This window comes from Sparus aurata, chromosome 9 (genome assembly GCF_900880675.1).
Source record: "Sparus aurata chromosome 9, fSpaAur1.1, whole genome shotgun sequence".
NCBI classification, from domain to species: domain Eukaryota; kingdom Metazoa; phylum Chordata; class Actinopteri; order Spariformes; family Sparidae; genus Sparus; species Sparus aurata.
The window spans coordinates 9,330,366-9,349,416 of NC_044195.1; the positions used below are offsets into that span (position 1 = coordinate 9,330,366).

Here is a 19,051-nt window from a genome sequence, read left to right on the forward strand (position 1 = left end):
AACACAGAAAACATGTGTACCTAGGGTGGTGTTCTCAGGGCCTTTCTGTGTGACCATGATGGGCTCATTCTGCTGGCAGTAGAACTTCAACAGACACTCCTGATCGCAGAAATGCTTCATCTCAGCTCTCCACATCACAGACTCCGTCAGGTTACCCTGCACCTTACAGCAGTCACACCTTGCCGCCTAGTGGCCACAAAGAGACAGTTTCAGAGGATTATCTATTATTCTGTGTGCAAATACATTTGTTTTAAAGTATCAACAATGAGCGGACCTTGAAATACCAGTCGTTGAACTTTTTGGCACAGGTCTCGCCACAGAAGTCCCGTGTCATGCCGCCGAGCTGCCGGGTCACGGCTTTCTTACAGAGCTGGTTGCAGTGGTTGCAGCTGACACACTTCAGACCCAAACGCCTGATAAAATCCTGCTTAAATAACAGCTTACAGCCTGAAGAAACAAACAATAAATTCAAAGAGAATGATGAATAAAAGTGTAAAAATTTTTGGTTAAGACCTCAGATATACAAACAAAACATTTGCTTAAAATGACGAACAAACATAAATGAAATGTAGCTAAACAACTAAAATCATATGTGAAAGAAAAAAGGCACTGAAAACCAATCAACGGCTAATCAACAGTGTGACTTCTTCAAAACTGTCCAGAAAAGTGCTCAGATTTATCAAGTGTCCTTGAGAGGAGAGGAGGTAAGTACCTTCGCTGCAGAAAGGTCTCTTGACCCCTGAGAACTTGACTGTCTCATGTAGCGTCTTCTCCTCTTGGCAGTACTCACAGAACGTCACAATGCAGTGGAGCTTCTTGTAGTCCTCACAGCATGCCTTACTACAGAACTGGTAGACCTTATCCTGAAGACAGACACATTAAGATAAAAGTAAACATAAAGTGTATGCTCTGCATGCTTTACCAAAATGAAACATTGCAGAGCGCTTTGCGGCTAAATCAAGTTCACTCTCGCACACTCTCTCTCATCCGGTAAAATGCCAACCACTTTTTAAACAACTGATTACTCCTTTGGTTTCATCCTAAAATACTGAAAAATGCCCATTACAATTTCCAGGAGGCCAACATGTGCAAATGCTTTGTTTTGTACCCAAAATCAAAAGTTAATTTTCTACTGACACATTGTTCAGCTCTAGGTAGACTTATTATAGTAACAATCTTTCTTCACATGATTGTGAAGCATTACTTGTGAAAGGAAAGACATTAAGTGATATCTCACCTCCCACTCCAGAGTTTCGGGCTTCAAGCTGAACGTTCCGCGACAGTAGTTGCATTTCAGCTGAACTGTGTTGTTAGTTGTGGAGACTGGTGTCTGACCATTGGTGGCTGTTTGAAGAGTAGCATTCTGTAAAGAAAGTCATCATGGAGACGATATTAAAAAAGTTTCAAAAGCCCTTTTACAAGCATTATACTACAGATGGACTTGGATGGTATAATATGAACTATCATCTGTATCATGGTAGTTTTCAAGAAAGTCTGTTTTCTCGTTAATATGCAAGTTAAAGCAAACAGGATGCTATAAAACTAATCAGGTCATTGACTCCACTGAAGGAACCTGAGGTGTTTAATGTTTGTGTTCAGAGCTGTTGTTTTTCATGCAGATCAGTCAAATGAGTTGATGGTTTTATTTTCCAAACTTTGACCATCTTTTCAATCAGGAAAAATGACATATTATATAGAGGAATTCAGCCACAAGAATTCTGCTCCATACAACTTCACATTAGAGAGCAAGGCGCATTGGAAACACCACATCAGTGCTACTAATTAAATCTAACTATCGAAACGATCATTGCATGAGATTAGTACGTATACTCATTTTCAGCAACATCCTGACGCGTGGTCACAGCAGCTGAGACGCTGAAGTTGGATGAAACAATTTGGCGTTTCTTTCAACTCTCAAAGAACTCCAGTGCTTACTAATCCAGAACACATCAGTTGATTACTTTTCTGTCGCTGTGTCTGTTTTTTGTTTTGTTTTTTTGTAAAAAGGACCTATATTTGTGTCTTCTGGATTGAAATGACGAAAGAGTCCCCACCTGGAACTTGGTAACGCACTGTGAGCTGCAGAAGTTGAGGATGTTTCCCTCTGGCAGCGTGGCCTGGTACTGTGGTAATGAATTCCTCTTACAGAAGTGACACGTGGGCTCTGTGTCTGCACACACAGACATTAATTGTTAAAATTCATATGAAAATGCATTTAATACACATGCTGGTGACTTTTTTTTAAGGTTTTTTTGACTGAAGTAACTGTTTCTACTTAAGCATTCAATGTACATTCAGTATTGCTACTTGTTTTGCTGGGATAAAAGAATATGATCAGGAGTGGACAAACAGGTTAACTGGAGCTTTCTCTTCTGCTTTGTCAAGTCGGTTAGAAATTATCTGACCAAACAAACAAAAACATTCAGAGCGGGACATCATCAATTCCAAACACTAACAGTAGGCCTAAGGCTCATTCATGCTCAACGTTAGATAGGTATATGGATATGGACGGAGCCTTTGGTCCACAAACTGCTGAGGGGGTAGGTGCAGCAGTGAAGCCACAGAAAAAGGAGTTAGGAAAATGGCGGAACTTTTTGAGTAGGGGTTATGTGTGCCGTTTTAAACAAGTTTTAAACATCTGTATGATGTTTCTTTGCCCAGACACAGTGACAAACAAGTTTCTACAGTGCTGCTGGGAGGACATTGGAAGAGAATTATGTGACTTGGACGGTGGCGAAAGAAAAAGTGGAGGTCTGTACGAGAGAAATTTGACTCTGAGCGGCACCGTCTATTGGTTGTATTGCTTAACATCTATGCCAGCGTGAAGGATGATTAGTGGTTCAGAAAAGCTTGGTTTTAATAATAGTTAGCTTGTGTAGTCATGTTACTCACTGAGGAAGGAGGTTGGCGTGAGTTTGCCCTTATTCATGCAGTTGACGGAACAGTAGGAGCCCATGGTGCCACCAGCTCCGAGGCTGTGGAGAACCTCGCCTGTTTTGATCAGCGTTTTGCAAGTCAGGCAGCTCGCAAGTTTACTGTGTGCCTGGGACAGAGATGGAAAACATCACATCAAAACAGCGGCAGTGTAATGTTCTACAAGACAATAAGATTAAGACACTGATAAAGTGAACTGATTAAACAATAAAACATGTTTAATGTCAACTCATTTCAGTGTTCATGGTCCTTCAACAGCTCTAAAAAGCATTTAGGCTTCTATCAATTAGTTTCAAGCCATTTTATTCACAATACGGTCCACATAGACACATAAACAGAAGGCACTTTAATAGAAAAAAAAATATCTGAGCATACACTATTATCAATGGCGGAGAAACAGTGCACCAAAGAGAAATAACAATTGTTTATAATAAACTGGGAAATCCTGATGGACCCTCTTCATTGAAAAAAAAAAAAAGGTGCTTTTAATGTGTGTGTTGGGAGTCTGGAGAAATTTCTAACTTTTATTGAAAAGACCTTTATGACATTGACATCAACTGAGTAAACAGCACAAATCTCATGTTTACTGTGGACAATAGTCTACATGACTGCTTTGTGATCTTTTTCCCACTGCTTGGCCATAAAGACTCTTTATCCGGTTATTAACACAGTGACTAGTAGGAGCAGCATCAGCCCTGGCCATCTATTGTCATATCATTCAATATGTGTTGGAAGATATTTTTTAAGGAAAGAAAGAAATGAAGACAAAAGAGCTGGTCACATACAGAAAAAGCATATTTGTATTTCACTCATGTTCCAATATTTAAGAAACTGAGCAGGCTTGTTTGCGATAGATCATTACTGGACACTGACACCAGCTCACAATGTTACTGAACAATCAGCCTTACACAGACCCCGTCGTTTCTTTCAGTTATTAGTGGAATGTCCAATAAGCTGGTGTTGCCAAGCAACAAATACATTTCCAGGCTTTAATTTCTGGCAAATATTTAATCACAACACAACTTAGCTGCAACATATTCAGTAAAAACTGAATAACAGAATTATTAAGAGCTTTAACATCTCAAGGATGAGTGAGCCATATCTCATTAAACCCTGCTTTTCATTATTTGGGGATTCATAGTCCGTCTACACGGGCTGGTCCATCAGCCATCATGATCAAGACAACAGCTTTGTTCTGAAAGAAAAGCACATACTGGACCCCACTGCGCAAATGAACATTTGCAGAGAAGAGAACAAATATCTTCAAACTAAAATGCTGTCCGAACCATTGGTAATGTGAGCAACACTTTTGTTTTCTGTGAACATCATGGAGATGAACAGGCTCTGGTTCACGTACTCTGTTCATTAAAGGAAAATTTGCTTTATCACTTTGATATTTTTCATGAGAATGCACACCTGTTTTACTGTGACTGGTAATGTGCCATGGTCAGGTTATTATTTTCTGTATTTACATTTAGGTTGCTGAAGAGGCAGTTTCTCATGGCTGTGAGGAGGAGGAGGGTTCACCACAGCCTTATTAAAAGCAGAACATAACTCTGACTTTGACATGATTTTGACATGACTTAAAGTTCTGGCTCTCAAAGCAGAGCTGTAATTTGAAATGGATATGCTTGAAGTAAATAAATGAATCAACCATGTAGGTCCCAATGAGGAAAATTCTACACACCCGCGGCCCGTAGTTGGGCCTACAGTACCTGTTTGTACTCCCTGATGCAGTTCTGGCAGCAGAAGCGTTTCTGTTGGCCATCGACCAGCAGGAAGTGGTTGGCTGTCGCTCGGCTGGGCAGGTAGTCGCCACACTGCTCACAGCAGTTCATGATCAAGCCGTTGGCCCTGCGGTAAACGTTGAAACATGTATCGCTGCAGATCTTATGGGTCACAGTCTTAAAGCTAACCTCGTGCCGGATCTGTAGACAGAAAAATGCAGAATTAGCAGCAAGAGCCTGATTAACTTAACTTCATTTACCTTTATTTGAAACTGCAAAAGACTTCTTAATCTGAGAGCAGAGTAGTTATGCATCACAGTAGTTCAGCAGAATCCAACAGTGCTTCTCAATGTGAAAATGGACTCTTGCAACACCTCCTGCATGTATTTGCTTGTCCTTTGAAGTTGTCATGGAAGAATTAAAAGTGAATTAATGCTGAGATAGAATTTGACCTTGAACATACAACGCCACCAAAGGGCGCGTCAAACTAATAAGGATGTAATATACAGAAATTACAATCTTTTTGCTCTGTTTAAGTCATGTTCTTTGCAAATCATTTTAGAGGAATTTGGCAGAGGCAGCTGTTGCTTTTACCTCTGCCAAGTAGGTTTATCCATGTCCATTTGTTGGCAAGTTCGTTTGTCAGTAGAAAATCAATAAAAACTGCTGAACAGATTATTGTTTTCTTAAATTCCTTTTAACATTGTGAGATGGAGCTTATTTCAACATTTTCGTTATTTTCCCTGGGAATAATGCATTGGTTTTGATGGGAGAAAGAAAAAAAAATATCAGCTGGCTGGTATCTGTGAGTGTTCACCATTTGATGCAGATCCAAATAAAAATCTAGATCTAGCAGCCTAAAATCTTACTTTATTTGATATTGGATTAGGCTTGATGGAGGAGTGCAATTCTAGTACGTAAACTAAATCATAAAGGAGCCATAAATAACGATTTGCAGATGTCACAAATGTAGGTAGTTGTGGTTGCTAGGTGACAGTCATATTGGTTAGCTGTGGCACACGGTGATACAGGTAACAGCACCATCCCACAGCCTAATACTCAATGTGTGAGCAAGAAAAAAAGCTTGTCAAGCTCACAAGTTATTAAATGCTCAGTTCATTTATTTTGGATACTAACAATGCTGATGGAGCAACGGCCATCTAAGGTATTACATAACAAATGAATTAATCACAACCACAAACTAACTAATGCTTCATTGTGAGGGGGGAGGAACACCTCTCAAATTTTGACACAACTGTTTTTTTAAGTGGTGGTCATGGAGACTGAGGCCTGCTTGAATAGGCCCTTGAGAAGCCACACTGAAATGGAGGGATGGAGAAAAGAAAGGACAGAAAGAGTGAACAAGAGAACAGCAAAGGCACATGAGATACAAAACAGAGATAAATATTGAATGAAAGTGACCTGAGGAGGAAGCCACGCAAAGAAAGAGGGAGAGAGGCGATGAAAGAGTGGTGAGGGAATGTTCATTAACGGATATGCGTCATTGAGGATGAGAACATGTAAATAAAATGCAACAGGACTTGAGCATATAGAGTCTGTTGTTGTTGGTGGTGGTAATAATACTACAAAACAAACATCCAAGCCATGGATGTAAAAACGGAAAGTAAGTAAGCCTTACTAGACTCTACAGCCATGATAGCTGCTCTGAGGCTCTTTGAAATGGACTGCATTACTCTACAGCCTGTGTAATGTTTTGTGCACCCAAAGCATTCGTATTAGTACAAGTATTAGAGACATTAAGTCTTGATCATACTTCAGTATAGATGTGGACATGGACAGCTGCAGACTTACGTATATAGAGAGTAGACATGCTTCTATACATACAGTGCTCCTTTGTATAATTCATTTAAATGAATGATATGAAAAAGTCAACAAAAGAAATTGGTGTTTGCAACTGCTTAATGAGAATAAGACTCAAGATAAGGAATATAGTACATACAACATACAATGCATGAAACAAGTCAGGTTTTTATTTAGGCAGAGGGCCAAACACAGAAACCATGAATAGACCTTTATACAACCAACACAGGTGTAAACTGATACCCTGGTAAGTCTGTGTTTACCTCCACTCTTACTGTTTTATGTAGTGCTACTCAATTATTCACTCCTTTGTCAAGAACATTGTGGCATGTACGTTACTCTAGTTAAGAATCACAGCTAAATGGACAATGGGAGTGTGATGTTCAGTGTGTCAGACATACTGACCTCTGTAAGCTTGCCGCAGACAGTACATTTGGTTTTGAGGCCCGACTTGGGCGGGTTTTGCTTGTTCTCGTATGCACCTAGGCAGCCTGTGCTGCAGAACTCCTGGAAAGACTCACTGGAGTCAACCTGGGCCACGATGGTACCCTTCATGTTTGTGATGTCCCTGAAAAACACAAACATGTCACAGGAAACTGAAAAATTAACATCTACAAAAAGTTTATAAAGTAATAGCCATCGAGTTGTATTTAAATATTTTGTTGAGGACTTGCAAAGATATTAGTTAAAACTCAATAACTGGTATAAACAAACAATACAAAACCGTATTGCAACTGACATTCACTTTCTACAAGAACTTACTCAACTCAGCGACAGATTTTGTTTATTGTTACAACCCGCAAAAATTCAAAATATAAAATGTCTCCTGTTGGTTGATACTCACTTTTTGCACATGGTGCAGCTCTTCTTGGGGGCGGGTTTGTGCGAGAAGGCAGACAGACAGGTGGTGGAGCAGAACAGGTGTGTGGAGCCCTTACGCTGGTACGCTGTTTGTCCTTTCTTCAGTGGCTTTTTACAGTTAGCGCAGGTCACCTGGTATGAACAAACAAATAATCATCTGGCAGGGCAGTTTTTACAATAGTAATAAGTAATCTATGACTTTGTCTTCTGCACATACATTCTGGTTCATGTAAAAATAAAATATAAAACAGATACAAAGGCTGCAGGACCACTGAACGACTAACTCTGGATTAAAGAGGTAAACTAAAATAACATTCCCATTGGATGTCTCTCTTACTGTAACCACACAGAACCTCAATAAACAGAGCAGATCACCTTGACTGTCCTGGGTTGTGGCTGGGAGCCTGAGGAGGAAGTAGATGAGGAAGACTGGCCAGGAGGTTTGGGCAGGGAGGTGGCGGGTGACGGAGAGTCCACCCCTGTCTGTTTTTGGTTGCGAGGGACTGAGGCTGATTGGGAGATCCACGAGTCTGGAGGGAAAGACAGACAAAAAGATAATGACCATTTTTCTCATTTTAGAATGGTCTTAAGTTTGAAGTGACCCCCCCCCCCCCCAAAAAAAAAAAAAATTGATTATTCAACTAGAATGCCACTCAGTAAAGCACAAACGTCCTTAAGTAAAACTCCAAAAATGCCCCATCTCACAATGTTTAAAAAAATGAGAAAAACTCCTGGACCAGTCCCTTGCCTAATGGACAGACTTAGACCAGGCACATGGAGGAGTCATTAGGCTACTGGGGCACCCTGTAACAAAGCATCATGCTTCAGCTGTTACAGAACCCAGGTCAATTTGAAAACCAGGAAATACTAGATCACACTTGCTATCACAACACTAATCCATGTAGCCTAAAGTAACACAGCTTCACACTTGTTGCATCACCAGCCAAATGATAGTTTGTTGGTTTTGTGGTTGTAAATCTGGTTAAGATTCTGTGCAGCAAGAGGTGGCTGCTCAAAATGTGATTCTGCTGTCCTGACTTATACTGCAAACATGAAACTATGAGACATCCCAACAAATAATCCTCCAGCTGCCAGTAGTGTACCACTGCAGACAACAGCACCATCTGGAGTCTGTGTGGAGCTACACAGGAACATAAAACTGTCTTGGGCTTAGTCCCACTGTCCCACCTCATCAATTTAGTGACAATAAGTCTGTGATGGCTCGGGACTGTCTCACCATGAATTCACAGTGCCTGATGGCCCACTTTGGAACCATTTAATCCCTATATAGACACTCAACAGGGGATGCAAGTCCACTGATTTTGCTTTTTGGGGATTACCCAATACATATAGCTCTGATCTTAAAAACAAGTATGACAGGGGAAAGAGTTGCAAGAACAAGTTCACTGTGCCTGGCTCTTTATCTACTAAGGTATGCAGTCTTATTCTTCAAAGAGTATACCGAACCTCTCAAACTTTTCTGCTTAGCACACAGGTGGAGTTTATCAAAGCCTCTGATGGTTCACTGTTAAGATCTTCGGGTGAACCATGGAATTTCTTTACATGAATCACAGTATTTTGTTGCTCTACTTACTTTCCACTGATCCGTAATCAGATTTCTCCCCTACCCTACATCTTTCTCTCTTATTTGTTCTGGATGTGAACATCAACTCTGCTCGCTGTATGAAAGTTTTCAAATTCCCCCTTACCGCGCTGCTGTGACAGCAACGTATTACAAAGAGGCCTGCCTGGTTCCTTGTAGTGTACATGCACTCTTGTAAAAAAAAAAACTCTGTTATGATACACAGAAAGATAGATGTGTCAACAAGCATTTTGACCTAGACCAGCACCAAGTTAAAAGGAAGACATAATGGGGCTGCATTAGCTGGGGCGAGACAATTCAGGTAAGACTGAGATGATGAGACAAAACTATCCTGGAAAGCCAGCTTGAGTAATGTATCAAGAAGACTAAGGGATCATCAGACACCAGACACTGCAGAGTGTGCTATAATTGCACTGTGCTTTGCCAGTTAACATTCCATTGTGTTACAGCAAAAGTTAAATTGGTTCTACTGTTTTACAGCTTTTGAATAAATGAGGGGGCTGCTTTTTCACCTGTTTGTGTTTCTATAAATTGTGTTGCCAAATTAGGGAAAGCTGGGTCCCTGTTTGCAAAATCTATATGTACAAAACACAGCAACTACAGAGAACACTGCTGAAATTTGTTTGTGGCATCCATTCATGAGTATGTTATTGTCAAAGATGTATATAACAGTCAACACTGATTGGCAACTGATCGGCTGAGCATCATTACACAGTTCCACTATTCTTCCGTTTCAGTCAAGTCTAGAAAGTCCAGAACCTTTATTGTCATCGTACTGCTGTGCAAGAAAACAATACAATGAAATAACAATTAGGATTCCAGTTAGTATGTGTAGCTCTCAGTTACAAATGAGCTGGTCAATTAAGATAAAAGCTCAACAGTAAACTTTTAAAACAGGACACAATTTTTTGTTAAAATCTCTTCTTGCTGCACAACAGATTCATTACCTGCTCTGTTGTGAGTCCCTGTGTCTCCATTCTGTACCAGCTGGCCCATGGGGCCCGAGCCCCGCCCAGGGTTGAAGGAGGCAGTTGGTCGACCAGGTGGGGTGTCAGGATTCAGGCTGAATGCGCTGCTGATCTGCAGACCATTTTCCTCTGCCTGGCCTTCACCTGCCTGAACAAATAAGCCACTTAGGTTATTCTTCCTTCATTGTGACTGAACATTAGAGAACAGGACAATAAAGAACCAAAAGGTACAAGTCGTCTGCCATACAGTCTGAATAAATATTGGCATAAAATATTACTCTTTCTCCACAATCATTACAACAATATCATTATCCACTTTTCCAAGAAGACACCTACTATGCAAAAGAGAACACTTTCATTTAGCAATGTCTATCAGCAGACAACACCAGGAGAGCAAACTTTTCCTGAAACCAATTAGATAGCAAGAACATTTTTCATTCTTACAAAAAACAAACAAAAAAACAGTATAGATGAATGTCAATGAGACTAAAGCAACAGAAGAAGGGTATAAAATCAGTTCTGGTGATTCTCACCCCGGTTTCAGATGGCGCACCACCATGCAGTGATGTCACAGAGGTTATCATCAGGTTCATGTCTGCCTGGACGTCTGCTGGATGTGGTGGAGTATTTGATGCAGAAACAGTGGAGCATTCTTTCTGGCTACTGGAGCCCAGTGTGGTGACACTGGCGATCCTGATCTCTGAATCAGGCTCAGTGCTGCTGAGTACACCTGGTGAGTCGGGGGTGGAGGAGCCTCCAGGGTGCGCTGGTGAGGAGGGGGAAGCGTCTTTCTGTTCAGAGTCCTCCTCGTCATCAATGACAATAGGCTCCGCTGCTGTGGTTGGAGGTTTAGGTGGTGCTGCCACCGTAGATGAGCTGGAAGACGCAGGAGAACTAGGGGTCTTTGAAGGCATCGCTGCTGTGGACATGTCTACAGTTGTCCCGGTAGCAGCTGGCTCGAGGCAGTCTGTGTTGGGTGTGTCTTGGGAAAGTGTTGTGGCAGAAGGCTGGGGAGCCTCCTCTCCAACGAGAACCACATCATCATCAGTGTCCTCTGTGCCACCCTCCTTTGTGGCTCCATCTTCTGTTTCCATGGAAACTGCCTCCCCGGCCTCCTCTGAGGGGGGCGTGGTCTGCTGCTGGGGGGAGGGAGTGGCATCCATGGGTTCCACCTGCTCCCCTGGCTCTTCTGCTACGACAGGGTTTGGTTCTGACTCCCCGTCCATCGCTCAGGCAGCCACCTGGCAAAACAGACAAAGGGCAGTTAGGAGATGAGGAGGTGAAAACAAATGTGTGTTTTATGATGTCTGACAGGTGTGCAGGAAGCACAGGTATCCCCAGAAGGCAAGCCTACTTCATATAGCTTTCCCATGGCTGGTGGAGAACTGTGTCATTGTTAACAACAACCTTTTCTGGGTCATCATTACCTGACTTCTGGTTGTCATTAAATGCTCAGTTCACCAAAAAGTCTTAACTCTAGCCTTGAGTTTGCGAAACTTCTAGGTTTCTTTGACAAGGGTTTCATGTATTGATCCCTGAGATACTTGATGACACACCAGTCTAAGTGTTGGTGAAGGGAATTTTGTTTGTGAACCTCACAAATCCACTAAGGTAGCTAGATACCACCTACCACTAGATAGGTGGAAAATGCTTCCACTTTTTTTCAACTTGATTGATCTGACCCTTAAAAACAGCCAGCTAATTCTCAACCAAGCTTGTCCCAGATATGAGCCTTTCATTTCAAACTGTGACCTGCTTCCTCCAAGAAGAGTGTCCAGTTATGATTTTACTGGATGCTTTCATTTTGTTTCGAGCCAAAATGGATGCAGAGGTGAAGCTGGGGTAGTCATGTGACTGCTGTGTTACTTCACTTAGGTCAATTCAACTGAGTCTTTTTTAAAAGGTGACTTACGATGAGCAAACGTGCTACCAAGGGAAGAAAAAGGGCAGTGCTGTAAAAATAGAAGCAAGAGAAGGACAACACAAGGATCTCTCAGTATCTCCCCCTACCTGGTCTGACTCAAATGTGAATCACATCTTGCCAAAAACAAAAACAAATTAGGAACCGTGTTAAATTCAAGTTGATAAGAACAAATAAAAGTAGCAGCTACTGTGTTGCACGTCTCAATGACCAATGACTTTCTTCAGCAGTCTCAGTACTCTTATCAAATAATTGGTAGAACCTAAAATTAAATCACAGGTGCATGTTCATTCGTTTCCATTGCATTTTGTACTTTTGTTCAGATCAGTCAGCAACTCAAAAAACATACAGCCTTGAAATCTTGAGTTATTCCAAAGCCAGCTCATTCTATTTAGTCAAATAACATCAGCTAAGATAATGGTCTAAAATGATTCCAATATTGCTTTTGGCAGGTACTATATTGATAGGACTGAGGGATGTGGTGGGCTTAGTGCAACAGAAGAAGCGATGTCTTCATGGCTGAACGTAAGCACCCAAGAACTGCTATGTGCCTGCCCAGCAACGTTGGCAACTTTGCTCCTCCTCCTCCACGTCACGTTATCCTCCTTTTTCCTCGGATCATGTTCTCTGCACCTCCTTACCAACCACCCAGCACCCTGCTCCTCCTCCTCTCACCTGCTGTCTTCCACATGCCTCCCTCTCCCCCCACCCCTGCTTGTCGCTCTACACAGCTTCTCTCTTGTTGCCCCCGGCAACTGGTGAAGCTACACCTTGGTTGCTGTGGTAACGGTAAGGCCCACCACCATGGGGACTTGTTCTCCGTGCTCCACATCTGGGTGCTGTCGAGCTGGCCAACTTAATTTTTAAATTTAGATATCAACCTTCATAACACTCAATAATTTACAATTAACAATCTTTGTAGTGCCTAATGTTAAAGTGCATCTAACAGTGACGTGTTGATAGATGTGGGCTTCGGATGTATCGCTATAAATCCACAAGAGAAGAAATTAAAAAAACATATGATGTAAGCCAATCTGGAGCCACACTCAGGATCAAATAATATTCAAAGCACTTTTGGGGACGTCTGCACTTTCTATGTTGATCTGTTTCTGTCAAAATCTCCTTTTCATGTTACACAGCAATGAGGGTGGCTGTAAGCCACACATCACATCACTGCTGACAGCTGCAGCACAGAAACACAGAAACACACACACACACACACACACACACACACACACACACACACACACACACACACACAGCTCACAGACTCACTTCTGTGCAGACAACGATCTTTGTAGCTCTGTGTTCTCACCCAACAGTCACCCTGAACAGGAAGAGCCTGACAGCACCTGAATGCACATAACTGAGCATTCTACGCTACGGAGGAAGCCAAGTCACTGCCTTGACATCACTGTGGCGGCCATTTTGGCCCCAGTGCTACAGCTATGCTATCTTGAAGGAAACACATCGGTATTTGAGACGAACATTGAGGTTTTCTTTGTATTTAACAATGTTCACTTTCCTCATGTTAGCTTTATGACCGATTTTGTTACATTTTTTGTCTGGTAGATACTGATATTTTTTGTTCATCGCTAATGGATGAGATGCTTGCTTTAAGGTCTATCCTTTACTCTTACTTTGCACGAGGAGTCAATGAAACATAATATGGTTTATAACTGGAACCGATGATGACTGGAGGTGATTCATAACATGCATCTCCAGATCTCTCAAAACAGTTTAAAGTCAAGGAGACCCCCATGTGCCATTCCAAAACATCAAGGCACTGAACATTTTCCAAAAATAGAGAGCTGATGTGCTACTGGTTAGCATTTTGACTGTAGTTTACACCAATCAGTCACATCATCAGAATCCTAACAGGTGATCTCAGAAACATTGATCAAGTTCATTACAATGCAATGTCGGCTGAGAAACCTTAAATCCTGGCATTCAAGTGAATGCCACTTGACACACACCACCGACATCCAATGACCTGCGGACCAAGTACACTCCCTCATGGCAACAACACTTCCCAATGGCACCACCAGCAGGACAAAGTGTCCTGCCACACCAGAAAATCTGCTCAGAAATGGCTCGACAGACACAACAAAGAGCTCAAGATGTCGACCCAACTTCAAGTTACCCCAGATCCCAATCTGATCAAGCATCTGTGGGATGTGCTGGAACAAGTCTGATCCATGAAGGCCCTACTCCCCAACATGTAGGACCCAAATGACCTACAAACATACAGACAGAACATAACTAAGAGCCTGCAGCTTATGTTGATTGTTGATTATCTGGCCTCAGATGGACAATTAAGTTACGTTTGCGACATTTGTTTGTTTTTTTTAATACATAAATACACACACACACACACACACACACACACACACACACACACACACACACACACAAGGTCTAGCCATTTAATAATTGAACGTCTGTATCTATTTTTACACTAAACCTTACCTATATCTGTCTTGTAGAGTCAGGAGGAGTATTTCCTCTCCGACAGCCAAGACGAGTCAAAGCCTGACTTTGCCAGTGTGTGGAACTGTATCAGTACAAGGTGCAGGGCTAGACTGCACTGGTTCCAGGTTCAGGTTCGGTGGCGGTAGGTTGGGTGACGGCATTTCGAGTTGCGACGCGATTTAGTGTTGCACTGAGCATACCTCCTCAGCTCAAGGTACTGTCAATAAAACCAGATCCTCATCTTTGCTGCGCGTTCAAGTAGGGATAAGCCACACCCTCTGTAGGGACACAACAGAAGAGCATTCTCTTTATTCAAGATAATTATTTGTATCACGAAAGCCAATCACCATTGACGTTTACACCAACATCGTGACATCATGCCGATGAGATCTGTACATTGAACATGAACAACAACAGAGGAGACAATGATAATCACTAATCGTGGCCATTTGCGGACCCTCAGATAACACATCTACCACTACCGAGACAGGACAAATAAGGAGCTGCTGTGGAGGGAAGTGAGTGAGAAGGTTAAGTTTTGGAAATATGTCAGCACAGCATAGCCCTGATCGATCTGAACTCCATTCAGGGAACAAGCATTTTAAAAGTTGTATGCTTGTCGTGTGGCCAACAAACCTGATGAAGCATGCATTGAGACTTTATTGATTGCCAACCATTTTAAAAATCAATTAATCATTTGAGTAATGTTTTATGGAAAAAAAAGACACATTTTAAGCTCTGATTCCAGTTTCTTAAATGTGAATATTTAATGGTTTCTTTCCTCCTCTATCATAGTTAACTGAATATTTGTGCTGTTTACCAAACAACTTATCTGAGGGCGTCATCTCGATTGAAATCATTTCCTGACATGTTACAGACCTTACAAATAATCGATTAGGGTAAAGCCTATCCCTAACCCATCAAGAAAATAATCAAGATATCAAATCAACAAAGAAAATTATTGTTAATTGCAGCCTCATTTAGTACACGTTAAATAAATACTTAAGTACTCAAGTACTCATGCACATATATAATAAAACATATAACACAAAGAGTGATTATTGACCATGTTCGTAGCTGGAGGTGTCCAGTCAGCAGTTTCACCGACATCACTTTGACAATGGTGCTCTGTTGGTAAAATGCTATATTTGGCCAGAGGGAATTTTTCCCTGCAATACCACAAATGGCCACTAGGGAAAAAAAGAAGCAAGGCTGAGCAGCAGCGCCACATCCAGCTCTAATAATACATCCATGCACTGAGGCTGAAAGAGGAAGAGAGGTGCTCATGGTGACCATGTGACAGGAAGCACAAGCATGACATTCAAGATCAATAAGTTGTTCTCAATTGTTAAAAAAACAGGATGAGACTCCAGTCTCACACAGCCAGTGACTGTGCTGTGTAATCCAACTCAAGCTTGAATCACAGACCATATAACAAACCCCTGTGTGTGTTATGGCTCTAACACATCTCTCCATGACCATGGGGTTAACTGTTGTCACTGGTGAGTATTAAGAGGACCAAAGGCACCCCTCTCCCCATGTGCAACACCTCCCTGAAGCCAAGCTGGGCTGCAAAATATGCATCACAGCTTTCTGGCCTGATATTACACCAACAGAGGGAATCTATGTGCAAAGCAACTGAGTAGTGCACTGAGGGGAAAAAATAGCCTGGTCTAGACTCTGTTCAGACTGCAATGCAGAGCTATGAGCCAGCCTGCATTCACGTGGACGAGAGGCAAACGAGGGCCCAGCATTAATGAGCTCTGACATGCAACCTTTCTCCCCACGTCAACACCAGGTGGACAGAGGTGGGCCGGGCTGGGGTGACACTGTGCAGCAACGCGCTCAGCAGAGAAGCAGTTAAAATCAACAGCTGCGCCAGACCAGCCCCAGCCACATCATCACCTTTCATAGGTGCCCCTCTACCTCTCCAACACCATCAGTTTGCGCATACAGACAAGTTGACATCATTTTTCGCGCAGGTCACGAGGTGGAAACATGCAGCTGTTTGCGCCAGCTGCGCAGAGAACGACTCATAACATATTCAAATCAAACGCCTGAGATTATTATATAAAGGCTTATGTCACTGAGAAGTGATGCGTAATGCGCAGCCACCAGAACACCCCCCAAGCCAGCTGATGGGCTAAAATGCAGTCCATTCCGGTTTACCTGGCAGCTCAATGCAAAACTAAACCCGGACTATTCTGAGCTCTGATGAGCCCTCCTCTGAAATGTTGGAAAATCAGCACAGAAGGACAGTCTGTACCAAGCTTTCAGGGGCCGCTGGAGTCCCCCTGGCTGTGCCCTTGATTGTTAACACTGGCTAGGAGCTCAGCTCCATGACGAGGACCACCACAGCACCAAATCCGGTCCAGGCACCCGGTTACCGCGGTGACTATGTCTCGACCTGATCCGAGCTTCCCTTCCCTTCTCTTTTTTCAGCAGTAATATATTTGTCAAACTTGGCTATGGAGAGCAGGTCCAAAACTTTAATCAAGAGCATTAAACAGAACCAGCACTACCTGAGCTGCGCAACTCTTCCATAAATAACCCAGGTAAATGAGGGGGTAGGTTGGCTTCCAAGTTGGGATCCAGAAGAAACGTGGTTCAGGGTGTTCCGTTCCGTTCCGTTCCCACCCCTGCCCTTCCTGGCGCAAACAGCCATTGGATTAGCGGCGGATCGAGGGGAGGAGAGCAGACGCAGACTGCGCCGTTGTTAAAATACCAAGACAAACAATCACAACTAATTCGCGTCAAAGACGAGAAAATATGACCAAATGTTACGTGAGATACACAGCGTGACACTCACACACAACCTCTGTGTGGCTGGGGACGTGTGGTTTTTACTACAACACCCTGCTTCTCGTCCAGTTCATCTCTTCCAGCCATACACAGGCCAGGGACACCAAAAGACACCCGGAATCCGAATAAAAAGCCCGATTTTTATGATACCTGTGACGCTGGGGTTTTAATTGGAAAGTTACCCTGCACGTCCACCCTGGCGCAATCAGTGGCAAATATACCCGGCCACCGCCAGGGGCGCCCTCGCGTTACGTATCACATGAACTGCCTTCATTTGTGTCATGCGGTGGTAAACAACGAGGCTCAAATAAAACCAGACACAGTGTTTACATGAGCCTGTCGGGAGGGACTGTGACCCAAAGCCGGGGATGAACCCGATATTTTCACAGCCAGATAGAATATGCCCCCCGCCCCCCCTCCTCCCCCAGCGGAAAACAGCACTGCCTGCCGTCCGCCATTAGGGAGCCAACTGAACAATACTGGAGACTAGAGGCGGCAGCAGCCACAGCACACAGAGCAGCCAGAGAATCTCTTCAAATTAACTCTTTATTCTTCCCTAAATGTGTCTTCTCGCCCCAGCGTGACTCCTGAGAGAGTGCCCGGAAATCCGCCTGACGACCCGCACAAGTTCCCGAAACTTTAACTAAGTAGGCGTAAAATTGGAATATAGAAAGCGTCTGTGAGGTTGTCTTACCGGAGTACAGCTCGGAGCGGTGTAGCGCCACTTTTGTGCCTTGATATTAATCCCGGGGAGCGCGTGCGCACAACATAGAACTTTCCACTTTCCGTCCAAAGATCGTCTAACGAGCAGATGACGCACTCCGCATGCATCTCACTCGACGCAACACCGGTCGGGAGCCTGATTCATATCTCAAATTCAGCAGGGAAGTTTGTTATGTAGGTTTCTAAACAACTTACTAACCATCATGCAGCTAATTAGAAATACTATAAAAATATGTATTCATATTATTTTAAGCTTTCACTGAGTTACATTTTTTTCAACCAACATCAGTCCTGATGATAACGACCGAATGTTTATTCCTTTTCAGGATTTGAACCCTTTAAATGCAAGTTGGTTTAAATGGTGCCGCTGTTTTTATTTAATGAGTATAAGAAAAACACAAATAATTTCTTGTTCCATTTACTCCGTGAATGGTATTTTTGTGGCAGTTTTAACATGGAAAAAGTTTTTGTACTGAATGTGGTCTTTTATCAGTTGCATGATGGTTAAGATTTATCAAGAGGCAAAGGACACAAGAGAAATATCATGTAGCACATAGTAAAAATTACAAACACTCATCCAGGACCACAGAATGAATGCCTGATAACACCAGATGCATGATTTTATGCCATAATGGCATTGAATGAAAGCTAGTTTTAATGGGTTTTAATGGTTCATGATATGTTCTACATTTTTAGCAGCCTGTCTGTAATATACACAGGGTATTATAGACATATTACATGAGCTGAAGTTGAAATTTATAAGAAAAGAAAATACAACCACCTTTGCCCAAATTTAACTGCATGCACTTTTGTCCAAAGCGACTTACAACAAGTAGGATGATGAGGATCGAGATGATTTGAAGAGCTAGAAAAGAGATAAACAGGAGAAAGAAAACATTATCGCTGCCGACGCTATGAGTATACTTTCAGACTGACATTTGTTTGCTCTTAGGGAACATTAACCTATTTGGGACTCAAAAGTTATCAGATTGTGGCAAGAAAAATCACTTTAGAGCTATGCCTGTCACAGCTAGTAGAAATATGCAAATGCCTTACCTTGCCTTGTTTTAGGCCACAGAGAAGTTGGGAACTAGTGATGGAACCCAGTTACAACCCAGAGCAATACCTATGATTGAGCCTGTCAACTACATATTACTGTGGCCAATCAAATTCATGATAATGATATTATCCTGATATGTACCAAAATCTGAACAGCTAG

At 42.5% G+C, this 19,051-nt stretch overlaps 1 protein-coding gene across 5 annotated transcripts in view; it reads right to left on the reverse strand.

Annotated features, from left to right (window-relative positions):
* Positions 1-17,956, reverse strand: part of zmym2 (zinc finger, MYM-type 2) — a 32,646-nt gene extending 14,690 nt beyond the window's left edge. The window contains exons 1-14 of one of the 5 annotated variants that reach the window (XM_030428272.1): positions 17,804-17,920; positions 14,305-14,585; positions 10,448-11,155; positions 9,894-10,062; positions 7,719-7,873; positions 7,327-7,475; positions 6,888-7,050; positions 4,650-4,862; positions 2,893-3,043; positions 2,055-2,170; positions 1,238-1,363; positions 713-863; positions 275-447; positions 21-186 (exon numbers count right to left, since the gene is read on the reverse strand). In XM_030428272.1, the coding sequence (XP_030284132.1) occupies positions 21-186; positions 275-447; positions 713-863; positions 1,238-1,363; positions 2,055-2,170; positions 2,893-3,043; positions 4,650-4,862; positions 6,888-7,050; positions 7,327-7,475; positions 7,719-7,873; positions 9,894-10,062; positions 10,448-11,140 (2,425 nt within the window). In that variant the 5' untranslated portion in view covers positions 11,141-11,155; positions 14,305-14,585; positions 17,804-17,920. Of the gene's footprint in view, positions 1-20; positions 187-274; positions 448-712; positions 864-1,237; positions 1,364-2,054; positions 2,171-2,892; positions 3,044-4,649; positions 4,863-6,887; positions 7,051-7,326; positions 7,476-7,718; positions 7,874-9,893; positions 10,063-10,447; positions 11,156-14,304; positions 14,586-15,373; positions 15,939-16,829; positions 17,128-17,803 lie in introns of those variants that run through there. The other 4 variants (XM_030428273.1, XM_030428275.1, XM_030428271.1 and 1 more) reach the window with 4 other exon arrangements.
* Between the last annotated feature and the right edge of the window lie 1,095 nt (positions 17,957-19,051).